The sequence below is a fragment of the Sceloporus occidentalis genome, unplaced genomic scaffold (assembly GCF_023333645.1).
Source record: "Sceloporus occidentalis isolate IW3139 unplaced genomic scaffold, rSceOcc1.0.p SCAF_4, whole genome shotgun sequence".
Classification (NCBI taxonomy): Eukaryota; Metazoa; Chordata; class Lepidosauria; order Squamata; family Phrynosomatidae; genus Sceloporus; species Sceloporus occidentalis.
This window is the reverse complement of record NW_028316984.1, coordinates 166,571,472-166,587,062: the sequence shown is the minus strand read 5'-3', so window position 1 is coordinate 166,587,062 and position 15,591 is coordinate 166,571,472. Positions and strand designations below refer to the sequence as shown.

At 40.6% G+C, this 15,591-nt stretch overlaps 1 protein-coding gene across 2 annotated transcripts in view; it reads right to left on the bottom strand.

Moving 5' to 3' along the window:
• ADCK1 (aarF domain containing kinase 1) overlaps positions 1-15,591 on the bottom strand; it is a 199,533-nt gene that overhangs the window by 49,327 nt on the left and 134,615 nt on the right. For both annotated transcript variants that reach the window (XM_089522302.1, XM_089522301.1), the window contains exons 5-6: positions 15,053-15,211; positions 9,809-9,967 (exon numbers count right to left, since the gene is read on the bottom strand). In XM_089522302.1, the coding sequence (XP_089378428.1) occupies positions 9,809-9,967; positions 15,053-15,211 (318 nt within the window). The remainder of the gene's footprint in view (positions 1-9,808; positions 9,968-15,052; positions 15,212-15,591) is intronic.

Sequence of the window (15,591 nt, the reverse complement as noted above, 5' to 3'; positions counted from 1 at the left end):
GTTTAATTCTGTTTTAGTACTGGGAATGGGGGGGGGGGGTGGTAGGTCTAGAGTTTGATTTTTTAACTCTATTGTAATTTGTTGTATTTTATTGTTGTAACCTGCCCGGATTCTTCATAATTCGGCGGGCTAGAAATAAATCTATTATTATTATTATTATTATTATTATTATTATTATTATTATTATTTCCCTTGTGTCTTGCTTCTCTCCAAATCCCCACAGGTGCCAACACTGAGATGTCCATGGGAAGATAGCTGGCTGGCAATGAGGTCATCACCACAAGCCCATGAGGCATGCAAACCATGTGTTCCAGTAATGAACCAAGGCTCCTTATCTCCTTAGGAGCATTCAAGGCTATACAAGGTAGAAGTTGCAGGGGGATCCTCTGGTGCCAGCACTTACTACCAGATTTGGAGTTTTTAAATATGTATACCACTGCTCTTTATTCTGGGTCTCTAAACTCCTCTTTCCCCAGGGCTACACCATACTGTGCCTTTCCAGCTCTTCTGCTGTGCCTTCAGCAGTGTATAGCACCTGTGCCAACTTTGCCAATTTTGACTCATGGTGATGCTGTGAGTGAGATACCTCCTAGCCCCCTGTCCTCAACTGCTCTGCTCAGGTCTTGTAGGCTCAGAGCCATGGCTTCCTTGTTTGAATCTACCCAGCTACCCACACTCAGGACAAATTATTACTCGATCATCCTAAGGTGAGATTGGTGACTACCCAGCAAAGGGCTTTTACAGCTGTAGCGCCTTCTCTCTGGAATGCTTTACCAGATGAGATCCGCCTTAGTGGAACGATGGAAGCCTTTAAAAAGGCACTAAAAACCTAACTCTTCCTTCAAGTGTACCCTCCTAACTCCTTGTAATAAGTTTTCCCCCCGATTGTCTAGAGTGTATATATACTGGAATCTTAATAATTGCTGAACTGTATGCTGTATGTTGTAAATATTTGATTTTAGATTGTAAGTCATTTTAATATTTCCCAAATTTTTAAATATGTCATTGCTTGTAATGTATTTATCTTACATGTTGTACACCGCTTTGATCCTGGGAAAAGCGGTCAATAAATAAACAATTTATTATTATTATTATTTATTTATCTGTTCCTGGACCAATTTGTTTGACTTTCTGGCTGTCTGCTGTATTCTCAGCAATAAGAAGCTGTATCTCCAGAATAAAAGGCACATATTTGAATCTGTGGGCTTGCTCAGATCCAGCTCTTAGGACAGAATTTCTTTCTTACTGCAACTCCCAGAATCCCCTCATCAAGACATCCAGTGGCCATACTGGCTGGAGGATTCGAGAAAGTGTAGTCCCTAAAAGTAACTTTTCCAAGTTCTGCTCAGAACCATCTCTAGGCCCTCTTATTAAAAAAAATTAAAAACCTCTCAGCTAATACACACCAACCTCAACGCTAACCATTTCCTCAGCTGCTGTCGTTACATAGACTGGGTCTCAAATCCACTGATCTCAAATGCCGAAGCTTACTTTAACCCTGAGTCAATATTTGTCCCCATTTCAAAATTTACAGCAGCAGTCTACAGTCATTAAGCTGTGTAGAAGTCTCACTCGCACAGAGTCACAGTCTGTGGCAAGCTCAAATTATAAACAGACTTTTGGCCCTTAATGCCTACGCATGGACACAATTTATCTCTGGCTTTACAAGCTCAACCGGGTTCAGAGCCAGAAATCCACTTCCCTGTTGCTCTATGGGTTTCCCCTTTCCACCTCCAGGAAAAGAAATGTATTTATACAGGAGCTAAGTCTTTTGACGCCTCCGGGCTTGATGAAAACGTCTTGAAATCGACGGGTCGGACAAGGGAAATCTATTATTTAGCCATTTTTGCAGCAATTTGTTATTCCCTGAATCGATATTGCAGGCAGTGGCTCTTTAACCCAGCAAGGACGAGATTGGCTGTCTCCATGGGGATTTGCTCCACACTCTCTTGGTTGTTACAGCAGCGCAACGGACATGGCTTTCCAAGGCACAATGCTCTCAATAAACATTCGCTTAGAATAAGCCATCAGCCTTTGGCCTTTTGTGCCCTTTTAAGACCTGTTTGCCTTGCATTATACAAGGGAAGGACTATTGTGGAGCTGCTTTCAAGACTGGCAAGGGCTAATCGCCACAAGGTTTGAGATATAGGAAAGGAGCTCCATGCCCTTCAAAATGCACTAAACTCATGTGGCTTTGGATGTGTTAGTGTTATCTTCACAGCATGATTTGTGAGATAAGCCAAAGGTGGCAGCAAGTTCACAAGTGTTTATGTGGGCAAATACATGCTTGTACAAATTCATTTGTTTGCAGATCTTTGTATGGGTAATGTAAGGGTAAATGCACACATATGTCAGATCACGAAAATGACTGTTGTAAAAACATGCATTTCAATGTATGCCTCTCAAAGATCATGTTTAACCTTCTAATGGAAAAGAAAAGAGATAACAGCACTTCCCAAATACCAAAAGAGATGTAACAGAGAACAGGGCAAAGACTTGTTCTGTTCTGCTTCAAAGGATAAGTCTCGATCTAATGGTTTTATGCTGCAAGAGAGTAGATTGCAGTAAACATTTTATTTTATTTATATTTTATATTTATTTATTTATTTAGCCACCTTTCTCAACGCAGCTCACAAAAATGGACTCAAGGTGGCTCACTGGAAGAAACGTCTTGACAGTAAGACCAGTTACACGGTGGAATGAACTATTTAGTGGGATGCTGGGCTCTCCCTTGATGGACATTTTCAAAGAAATGCTGAACAGACATCTGGGGCAGTTGTAGTAGCTCTAGCTTCTGCAGTGAGCCAAGGGGTAGACAAAATGGTCTGAGGCATACTTCAGTTAACAAAACCTTGGATGAAGAAGCTTCTTTTTTATGGCCCCATTCCCCTTTCCTCCTCATCCTTTAGCAGGAACCTTTTTTTAGCAGCAGCATTGCAGGGGGGAGGTTGCAGGAAGGCTGGAGAAACACAGAGTTGCAGCATCGGGTTGTGGCAACTTATTTGCAGTAAACAATGCAATAAAGCTTGATATGGGCAAGGAAGCAATTCTGCTCTAGCCAATTCTACTGAAGCTGCATGTGCCTGCTTATGACAGGCAAGGTAAACAGCAGCTGCCTCCAAAATCCACAAGTGAGCATACATGAACAGCAAAAAAGAGAGAAAGGGGAAAAGCAGATACATCTATTACACCAGCTACCCCCAGCACATTAACAAACAAGCAGCATAGAGCTATAAGTTTGGTCACCAACATGGAAATCATAAAAAGTGGAGGCTAGTAAAAGAAAATATCATCGTTGGATGCATTTTAGAAGGAATTTCCAAGTGGTCTCTAAAAGGTTCAAAATGTCAGCTTATCTGACTAGTTGTTTCATTTCACACATATATACTATTAGTTTTGAACAAAAATGTTGTTGAAATATGTTGAACTATTCTTTTTTGTGATGTAGGAACCTATCCCTATTCTTTCCAAATTATTTCTGCCTCTGGTACCAAAATTTCTGTTAAAGAAGTAATGCTTAGGGACTCATTTCATCATTCGTTGTACCTGTGGCTTTTTCTTACCTCTTGAGACTTATTGTGAGAAGAAATACACTTCCTTTTGATTATTTTCACATTTGCAAGATTTACAGGGTATTTCAGGAAAATAAAATGCAGACATAACAATTCATACATTTTACGACGTGAATAACTAAAATGCACACAGCTGAAAAAACAAGACACATAAGACCACTTTAGTCAATGGGTAGATGAGTAAATTAGGTTAAATGAATAAATAAATATGCAGATTAGGGGAAGTGTATTTTAAAAGGACACAAATTTCCATATGAAAACCCCCACAATATCTGACAACCTGATATGAAACAAGGACAGGAAAAATGTGCAGGCAGGGTTTGGAAAAACAAAACAAAATTAAGACTTCAGAGATTGCAATATTCCTATTAATTCTGTTTCAGAGGAATTTGTGTTATATATATTTGCTGTGGAACTGGCTTTTGTGTAGGACTGTTGCAACCTACTTGTCATAAGTTGAACTTTCCAGGTTCTACTTCTGCTGAGGGAGGACATGAAGGAGCATGGTTCACATAATGCAGCTTTTACAAAGTTGTTCTTGCCATCAAGCCTAGTTTGTCAAGGCATGATTTTGACATGCATATCTGCACACATATGTGCATATCTGTGGAATACTGCAGCACCTACAATATACAAACTGGATCCTTCCCATAGTTGGTCACTGCTCAGCCTTTAGGTTCTACTCATTGTACAAGAATATTGTGTACCTAATACTGTAAGTGAGATTATACATAAAATGAGTATTTAATCATATTGGTGTACTGTTGTGTTGCAGGACATAATAATATAATAATAATAATAATAAATCTTTATTTTTATACCGCTTTTCCTGGGACATCAAAGCGGTTCACAGGCAAATACAGATGTACAACATATCGTATTACAGCATATAATACAGTAAAAAACATTCCCCTAAAAACCTCATATAAAAACATTGTATAAAAACAAATTAAAAGCTCACAATCTCACAATTACAAATTATCATCACAAATACTCATAACATTGGAGGATGATGGGATAGGAGGATAATTATCTCTATGAAGGATCAGGGGGATATGCCAAGCAGAATAGGTAAGTCTTCAACGCTTTCTTAAAGACTTCCAAGGAAGAGCTGAGACGGATCTCCTCAGGGAGACCATTCCAACATGCAGGAGCAACAGATGTAAATGCTCGTTGGTGAGTTACCGACAATCTCACCCTAGGATATTCCAATAGATTTTTGCCTGTTGTTCTGAGTGTGCAGGGCGGATTATGTAGGGAGAGGCGCTCCCTCAAGTAACTCAGGCCCAAGCCATGTAGGGCTTTATAGGTGATAACCAACACTTTGTATTGAGCCCAGAAGCGAATTGGCAGCCAGTGAAGAGATTTTAATACTGGTGTTATATGGTCCGACCTAGAGGATCCCGCGACCAATCTGGCTGCAACGTTTTGAACTAATTGAAGCTTCTGAACCTGGTACAAAGGTAGCCCCATGTAGAGCGCATTGCAGAAATCCAAACGAGAGGTTACCAGTGCAGGTACTACTGTTTCTAGGTCCTTTTGGTCCAGACAAAAGGAGCCCTGGTGGCGCAGTGGTTAAATGCCTGTACTGCAGCCATTCACTCAAAACCACAAGGTTGCAAGTTCAAGACCAGCAAAAGGGCCCAAGCTCGACTCAGGCTTGCATCCTTCCGAGGTAGCTAAAATGAGTACCCAGACTGTTGGGGGCAAATTAGCTTACTTGCTGATTAGCTTACTTGCTGTTCACCGCTATGATCTTTGGAATAGTGGTATATAAATAAATTAAAAAAAAAAAAAAAAAGACAGGGATGCAGTTGGCATATCAGCTGAAGCTGGTACCAAGCACTCCTGGCCATCACATCCACTTGAGATGATAACTGTAGAGATGAATCCAGGAGTACTCCCAAACTGCGAACTTTGTCCTTTAGGGGAAGTGTAACCCCATCCAGGACTGGATGGCAAATTTCCCTGCCCGGACTTGGGGTACCTCTGTTTTCTCTGGATTCAACTTGAGTTTGTTTTCACTCATCCAGCCCATTACTGACTCGAGGCAGGAGTCCAGAGGAGAGGTGTCATACTTAGTCACTGTATCAGTCAGAGACATGGAGAGATAGATATGGGTGTCATCAGCGTACTGATAACACCGAGCTCCATGTCTTCGGATGATCTCTCCCAGCGGCTTCATGTAAATATTAAACAGCATGGGGGATAGGATGGCGCCCTGAGGGACACCAGATGTTAGCTCTCTTTTACGAGAGCAACAGTCCCCCAGCCTCACCATCTGAAATCTTCCCGAGAGGTAGGACCGGAGCCACTGGAGCGCAAGTGCCACCAATACCCAACTCTCTCAGGCGTTCCAGAAGTATACCATGGTCAATGGTATCGAAGGCCGCTGAGATGTCCAAGAGCACCAACAGGGTCACACTTCCCCTGTCGATGCTCAGACGGAGATCATTGACAAAGGCGACCATGGCAGTCTCAACTCCGAACCCCGCCCTGAAGCCAGTTTGAAATGGGTCCAGATAATCAGTTTCATCCAAGACAGCTTGGAGATGGAAGGCGACTGCCCTCTCAATCACCTTGCCCAAAAAAGGTAATAAAGAGACTGGTCTGTAGTTACTCATTTGTAGGGGGTCTAGAGAGGGTTTCTTCAGAATAGGTTTCACTATGGCCTGTTTTAAGGCTGATGGAAATGAATCCTCCTGTAGGGATGAATTAATTATACGTAGTAATGACATTGTTATTACATCCCCTCCCTGAACGGTCAGCCAGGATGGGCAAGGGTCGAGAGGGCAAGTCGTCCTTCTTACACAGCCAAGAAGCTTGTCCACATCCTTGGTATTTACAAACTCAAAGCAATCCAGTATAACTTTGTTACCAGAGGCACTGGACACCTCTTGTCGTAGGTCTGCTATAAAACTGGCGTCAAGATCAGCCCTTATCCGAGAGATTTTATCAGCAAAAAAAGTCGTTAAAAGCATCACAGCAGGCAGTAGTTGACTCTAATAAAGGGTTCAGGGTGTCAGGAGTTTGAGTTAATTCCCTGACTACCCTGAACAGCTCTGCTGGACGAGATTCTGCCAATGCAATCCGAGCAGCGCATAAAGAATTCCTTGCTGCATCGACTGCCACTCCATAGGTATGTAACTTGTTCTCATGGAGTGTCTTATCGGATATGCGCTGGTGTTTCCACCAGTAGCGCTCTAGTAGTTGCGCAGCCCACTTCATCTGGCATAGATCTTCTGTGTACCAGGGTCTTTTATTAGGGGCAGGCTGGTAAGGACGCTCGGGAGCGATACTGTCAATAACCCCAGTAAGATTGTTGTTCCAGTTGTTAACCAGGGTTTCAACAGGGTCGCCATCGTTCCCAAACATAATTCCCTCTAAGGCTTCTTGGAACCTTTTGGGTTCCATCAGGCTTCGAGGGCAGGCCATTCTAATAGGCCCTCTACCCCCAGGGTTTTTTTGGATTATGGCCTTCAGTCCTACCTCGACCAGAAAATAGTCCGTCCATGACAAGTGGGAAATACCATTAACTTCCACCCACGGACATTCTCGGTCCGTACTGAAGACTACATCAAGCGTATTACTAGCACAATGTGTTGGACCTGTGACCAATTGAGACAGGCCCATGGCTGTCATGGAATCCATGAACTGCCGAGCGGCACCTGTTAGCTCTGAGGAGCCGGCCTCGAAGGGGATGTTGAGGTCGCCCAGGACTAAAAGCCTGGGGAACTCCAACACCAGCTCAGAGACCAGCTGTGTCAGCTCAGCCAGGGAGTCTGTTAGGCTACGGGGTAGACGGTAGACCAACAGAATCCCCAGACTGTCTTTGGCCTTTAGGGTCAGGTAGATACGCTCGATGTGTCTCAGTTTCGGAACCGGATTTCTGGTCAAGGTGATGTGACTTTTATGGACCAAGGCCACACCTCCCCTTTGCCCACTTTCTCTAACCTGCTCCTTTACTACGTATCCGGCTGGGAGAGTTTTAGCCCAGGTCACACAACTATCCTCCCCCAGCCAGGTCTCGGTGATACAAGTTAGGTTGGGAGTCTTCCCATCAAGCAGATCGTATAAAACATGGGATTTATTTTTCACTGATCTAGCATTACATAGGAGCAAGGTAAGAGTCTGTGGTATGTTTGGGACGATCCTCGGCACTTTCGGGCTAACAGCGTGACTGGAAGATGGGATAGATATTAAGCATCGATCTCGTATTCCATTAAAAATTTTGGTCAGCTATATCTCCCCATGCCCTGCACAACTCTTATTGGTACTCCCTGAACAGTATTCCACTCAGTGTCTATATCAATATCCATACCCTCCTTTCCTTCAACAGTTCTCTCTTCTATATTACCCTTGGGTTGTTGTAACCCTGGTAAATCTAGCATCCTGATATAAGCAGATGTTAAACAAAAGACTAAAATAAGGGTAATTCCTAGTATTACCTCTTTAGATGGTGCCATTAATAGAGTTTGATCAAAATTGTTGTTCAGGTGGTTGCTATAAGAACTCTATATCTTTCATAGTATTATCAGGAATTTGCTGAAGTTCTTAATTCAGTATTATCTCAGGGTTCAGTAAAATAGAAGTAGAATAGAGATAGGGATGTTATCTCATAACTACTCCATACCCATAAAATAACAGCTCTGTGCAACATCAGTGGTATATGTGTAGGAGCCATATGAGATTGTTATAGGATACCTATTTGTTATCTGTCACAGTGGACTAACAGAGACCAATTATTGAGAAAACATTAAGAAATTCCTAACTTTTTACATTTTATAAAAAACAATATTTTCCTTTCTTGATGTCCAGGCTTCCTTTCAGACTCATTTGCTTCCTTCCATCCTACTCTTAACAGATTTATATCAATTTCCTCTCTCTTATTCTGAGGAAACTCATGACAGGTGCCCTCTGATGGCCCAGCAGTCAAGATAAGAGCAAGTTCAGAGTTTATAAAAACTCTGAAATCTCTCTCAAGGGGTAGCCATCCTTCAGGAAGATGATTAGCAGGAGAGATGACTAACTAATAGGATTTGCTATCTTTCAAACCTGCATGGAGATGCTGAACTTTTCAGAAGCGTACTCAACAAAGCTCCACAGAACAAATGCATGGGGATTTTTCCACTGTGTGCATCCCCCAAGTGCCCCTGGTAGCCCACAAAAAAGATCAGTTTCTATGCCAGCCATGTGATTTGCACTAGTTTTCCAGTAAGAAAGCAAAAAAGCATTATAAGCAATATCTCCCCCATACTTCTGGTTTAAGCAATATTGCAGTAAAGCAGCCCTCAACAACTTGACAACTTGCAAATGTATTAAATTATAATTCACACCATCCCCATCCCACTGACTGGGTTGGTGGTGGATGCTGCAATCCTACATAACCTGTGGGCACCAGGTTGCGGAAACCTGCACTAAACCAAGGGTGCAGAAAGCTGCTATGTAGACATATATATATAACTCATTTTGTTATCACCTTCCATTCAGTGTGTACTGGTAGTAGCATCAGCAAAATATGACAAAACTAGATTCCTTTTTTACAATGTGCTGTTATAACAGGAAAGGAAAGGAAAGGAAAGGAAAGAGGAAAGGAAAGAAGAAAGGAAAGGAAGCCTTACTTAGCATTTTTGCTAACTAGTTGTGTTGATCCTTCCCAATATTCACACTTTTGTAACATCAGGTCCTGATATTAATTTAAATTGCTGGTTCATATCCCAGCATGTTCTGGGCTAGAATGTTTGTCCAGGTGATTCAAAAGAATGTTCTATACTCCAAGAAGGCATTCTGCCCACTAGAACTCTGCTGCCCTAGAAGACTGAGCTTACGTGAAGCTGATGTGCCAATGCTGAAAATATCACATAGCATATAAATCACTGAGCTATGTGTACAAAGAGGAGTGTCCCAGCTGTGTTCTATTCAGCTGCTGCTATGGCACCCAAAACTGGCTGGTAAAAATGAGTACTTCTTTCTTTCTCCAGGCAGTGCTGCTGGTACAGAGTTAAGCCTTTCTCTTCCTGCTGTTCAGCCTTGGTGGGATGAGGCTTTCAATGCCTAAAACTTAATTTAGCATCTTCAGCAGACTCTCATTCCCTTTAAAGCCTATTAATTTAGATTCTTCTCTCCATTTAATAATGCACCGTGTCTACTGAATATTTGAAATACATCCAGCTGGATGCATATGAAATTACTCACAGGTAACTAAATGCATACCCACACAAAAACAAACACCTTACCTTCAGAAAGTCAAAGCATCGAAGCATGTGGGCCACCTTCTCAGCATTTCTTCCCTCATTAAGGAAGTCCAGCTCGAGAGGCAAGTTTTTCTTTGCCTCTTCCACTAGCCACATAAACTCAAAGTCTGGAAAGATCTGCTTCACTGCCAGGACAAGGATCTGAAAAACAAACCAGTGCAAGCATTCAGTTTCCAAATGGCTACTGCACTACTAGACAGGTGGCAATGGGAGTATCATACAGCAACAGAAAGCCAGCATGGAGAGCTGAAGTATATATGATAGGAACAATTTAAACACAGAACCATACCAGTCACATAAAAATAGGGTAGGTCCCAATTATAACAGCAGAAGGGACTTGCATTATTAAGTAATGGTTCCATCTTCTGCAACTTCTCTCCCCAAACCTTCTTTCCCTGAAAATTTTTCCTTGTATAATGGAAAAAAGTGACCTCAGGCAGAAAGGGGCTTGGCAAGAAATATTGTGGTGAGATAAATGGCCACCACAGAGAGAGACAGAATTCCTCATTTACACACTTGTTTTGGTACAATTGATCCTCCGTATCCACAGATTCTGCATCCAGAGATTCAACCATCCATGGCTTGATTTTTTTTTTAAATTTCAAAAAGCAAGGCTTGATTTTCCCATTTATTATAAGGAATAGCATTTTACTACACTATTGTATATAATGGGACTTGAGTATCCATGCATTTTGATATTCATGGGGGCGGGTCCTGGAACCAAACTCCACTGGATAACAAGGCCCTACTGTATTAAAAATAGGGCTCACTTATTATGGCAAGGGGATCTCCAGAAATTTATCTGGGCAGGTAAGGAACCTAGAATAAGATTTAAGTTGCTTCAAGATGAAGTGACAAGGGGAGGTCTTGGTTTGCCAAATTTCAAAATATATTATTATAATTTATTTTTATATTGAATTGGGGATTGGATCAGTTTAGAAAACAGAAGAACATTGCAATCAGAAGGGGTGGACAACCGTTTTGGTTGGCATGCCTATATGTTTTATTACAAAGTAAATGTTAATAAGTATTTTTGAACCATTTTGTTAGAAGGACCTTGCTTAGAGTATGGCAAAATTGTAAACTGCATGTTAAAAGAAAGATTCCAATGTCTACTAATGAGGCCTTCCATCAGAGAGAGGAAATGATAACAGGGAAATGGGCAATGAATGCAGACTTGTTAACGAAAGGAGAGAAAGGAAAATATCGAATGAAAACAACAACAAAATGGTTAGGAGAAGGGCATAGTTACCTATGGTATTTATATCGGCAAATCTCAGAGCAGTTCAAAATTTTAAATGAAATTAAATGGATTAGCAACTGAAGAAACAGATTTGGAGAAAAGTCTAATGAAAAAAAATAGCAATACAGCTAAAGTTTATAAAATATTATTGAAAATAGAGATGGAACAAGAGTACATTAAGGATTGTATGATAAAATGGGCTCAGGATTGTGTGGAGAACATTCTTTTAAAAGAATGGGGAAAGACTTGGCAAAAAAGAATAAAATATACTATTTGTGTTGATTTAAAATAATATTTTAAAATGCAATTGAGATGGTACCTAAACCCTGACAGACTATCTCATATGTATAAAAATCTTAGTAATAGATGTTGGAAATGTGGCAGAGAAAAAGGTACCATGCTACATATGGTAGACTTGTATAAAAGCCAAGCAGTAATGGACAGAAATCCATAAAGTCTTCTCTGAAATACTTCAAATTAATCTACCAAAGAAACCTAAGACATTCCTATTAGAAATAGTGGATAAAGAGATAGGATAAGTTACAGAATAATTTTATTTTATATGATCAGTGGTGCTAGAATAATTTATGCAAAGAAATGGAAAGAAGAAGGTATACCAGACACTGGACTGGATCTGGATTATTTATAGAAAATGATAAATTGACCCATTTGATCAAATTTGGTTCTACTAGTAAATTTAAGAAGGAATGGCTCCCAATGACATGATATTTAAAACTCTGTTGGAATCAAAAATCTTCTCAAGGATCAAATAAAAATGAAAAAAAATTCTCCATGTTAATTTATTTGTTATTTACTATATAAACATCGACAAGAACAATTGATAAGAGAATAATCAAGAGCTTAATCTAACTTTAGTTATTTAAAGTTATTTAAGAAGAAGAGCCTTTCCTCCAGTCCATCTGCCTTGGTCCAGGCCTCAGAGGGAGAGAAGAATGCTGGACCCAATCCCCTCGCCCCCCCCACCATTCCCTTCTCCTTTTGTGTCGTGTCTTTTTAGATTGTAAACCTGAGGGCAGGGAACCGTCTATTATCCCCTCTGTTGTAAGCCGCCCGGATTCCCAGTGATTGGGGGACATATAAATAAATCCTATTATTATTATTATTATTATTGGATGATACAATAGTTTAATTGCAGTAGTAGAACATTATTGTACCTGTGCTATGGGATTATTAGTAAAAGGACAATGAATAATAACCAAGATTAGAGGCTAGGAAGTATTTTTATGTTGATGTTCTGGTCTAGGTCTTATGGATTTTGTGCTGTAGTTACTGTTTTGTATGTATTTGTTCTTGTTATGTGTGTTGTTATGTTCACTTTTGAGATTAATAAAAGTAACTTTTTAAAAAGGGTCTCACCACACACACCACCCCTTCTGGAGTATTTATGCAGCTCCATCTTTCCACCCACAGAGCTGCTGCTGTTACTAGCTGGCCCTCAGTCTTGTCTTTTATGCCCATACTATAGAGGCCTGTTCTCTTCCATCAGCCTCCTCAGCCTTCAGCACTCCCAGTGATGGAAACCAGCATGCACTGTAGCATCTGCATTATGGCTCAACTAAGGAGCGAGGATAGCCATTTTACTTGAAGCCTGAGGCTGGAGAGAGATAGTCTTTAAATTCTGAAGATCGTCACTAGTCAAAAAGCACTTTTTCCAGGTTTTTGATACTATAAAAGGAATTGCAAAACATTTCTCAATCTAGAAGGGCAACCATAAGGGGTCATGTTTTATGAAAATGGATAGCATATCCCCACTTCTCAGTTGACTTTAAGATGAATTACCAGGTTCTCTTTGTCCAGATTTGAGAATATATTATTTCAAATGAACACAAATACTTTAAATTATACAAATTAGAAGATGGAGCAGGAGAATCTTGCAAAGAGATGCACTGTATATTGTGGTCCCCCAACATTATGAATACACACTATGACTCATATCTGAGATCCATGGCAAAAGTGTGATAACTATACCTTCCAAAGATCACCACCCCTACATGGATTTTGTCAGGAGCTGTCCACATATCACTTATGGCTGAAAGCAAATCGATTCTGTGAATCTACTTCGTGTATGATCAAAACTGTAACTAATCTTTGGATGGAGTGATGGAGATGGGTGAAAGAAACATAGATACAAAGACAGAAAAATGCAAATAGTGATTTACTATGATATTTGAAAATGCAATTGTGTAAACATGACTGCACCAGGAAGAGGCCAACCTGGCTTTTATTACTGAGACTTGAGTGACTAAATTTGTGTGTTGGAGGTGGTGGTGGTTATATTTCCCAACTGTGTTTCTTGGTGCACTAGTAACAGCGGCATTACAGAGTAGATATCACAACAGTCAAGTCCAACCTTCCCCAAAAGGATGTCCCTTACAGATTTTTTGACCTGCAACTCCCATAATCTCTGACTGTCAACCATGCCAGCTAGGGATGATAAGAGATATAATCTGAAACGTTTGGAGGGTGCTATGTTAAGAAAGGCTGCTGTAGCCAACAAGGATTCTATCAGCTACACCAGGATCCAAGTCTAGACATCAAGTGTTATGAGCATGAGGGAGAGAGCAGAGATTCTGTTGGTGCAGCCTAATTAACTGTGTGTATGTGTCTGTGTTTGTGTATATTTCTGCCCTGCTTGTGTTTCATCTTCAGAGAATTGACATTGTAATTGATAGTAGGCTAATCATCTCAGACACAGGAAGAAGACCTGAGTTTAAAATTTCATGCAAGTCCAGCCTGAAATTGTATTAATTAGCCATTTCAATTGTCAGGGTTTTTTCCTATTGACTTGTACTTATGTTGTTTTTCTTTGTATAGCACTAGAGTCTAGCTTGCCATGCAAGTAACAGACTGAAAATAACAGAATCACAGTACTGGCAGAGATTAAAATTCAGCCTTACTTTATTTATTTTTTTAAGTATTTGGTAATTGTTTGTTACTTCTTTGCAGTCTCGTTGAGGGAATATATCAATTTTCTATTGTTTGTTGTGTCATTTTTTACTTATGATGACCCTAAGACAAACCTATCATAGTGTTTCTTTGGCAAGTTTCTTCATAGAAGGATTGCCATTGCCTTCCTCTGAGGCCAAGAGAGTCTGATTTGCCCAAGGTCACCCAGTGGGTTTCATGCTGGCTCTCATACATCAGTTTTAGGTTTCATAAAATAAACAGTTTGTATGTCATAGAAACCTAACTATGGGGCTGGAGGCGCCCAGTTTCCCTCCAGAGGGATGCCGGAGCAGCCAAACGGCACAGCATCCCTACAGACCAAAAAGAACCCGGAAAAACTGGGTTCTTTTTGGCACGTGGGGACAACGTCATTCATGCGCCATTGGCACATTGTATGTGTCCAAGACGCAAGTGCAGCACCTGGAGGTGCGGACTTGGCGCCACGCTTGCATCATGCATGCACATACCATATGAACAGCACCATGTAAAGATGGCACCATCCATACTTGTTAGGGTTCTGCAGCGTGTGGATGCTGCATGCTCCAGAACCATAAAACTGACCCCAGGCCATCTGTATTGGGCCTATACAGTATTATCATAAAAAGGAAGTAAAGTAATCAGTGGGGGAGTGGGAAGTCAGTAGTGTAGTATTATCTGTTTTAGTTTCATTGTTTATTTGCCTTTGTAGTTTTGCTGTTGTTGGTTTTTTGTTTTTGTTTTTTGTGAAATGTGTGTGAGTGTATAATATCTGTGTGGTTATGTTTAGTAATATTTTTTTAAAAAATACAATTAAAAATACAATTAAACTAATTTAAAAACACAAGTTAACGCAGCATTAAAAGGCATGTAAAATATTATGAAATAGCTTTTGAGCTGGCTTGCAATAAAGGGGATACAGGTCAGATCTCATAAAAGTTAATTTTTTGTCTATAACTCCCAGAACCAACCCACTCCAGCCAGCATTTCATAAGCTGAAAAGGTGCTTTGTAGCGGTGACTCCAGAAGCCCCGTTTTACCTCCATCAGTAGAATATCCTTAGAACTCTGTGCTTGAACCTTTGGGTGCTGGACTTTCACAGCAACTGTCCTCCCATCCTGTAGCACAGCCTTGTGGACTTGGGCCAGGGATGCTGCTCCCAGTGGGGAATCTTCAAAACTTGCAAACAGCTCATTAATCTGAAAGCAAAGAAGGAGAGCTATTAGCCTTGCATAAATGTGTAATCTGTCAGTGCTTTAGCCCTTGGCCCTCCTGTGTCACAGAGCATAAAACTGAGAAATATATCACTGCAACATAATTCACAGAGAAAACATCACTGGGAAAACTAGAGACTTCACACATCATGTGTGTCAAAAACAAAACAAAACTGTTGTTTATCATCAGGAGGAAGACACCATATATTTTGTTGACATAGTCTGTGAATCTGAGCAAATATATGGATGAGCCAGGACTGTTTATGCAACCAAAAGAATTTCGTTAAGTCATTGTGTTTCAGGCTGTCGGATTAGTATAAGAAATTACATAGGGAGAAGCCAGTGTGGAATAGTGGTTTGAGTGC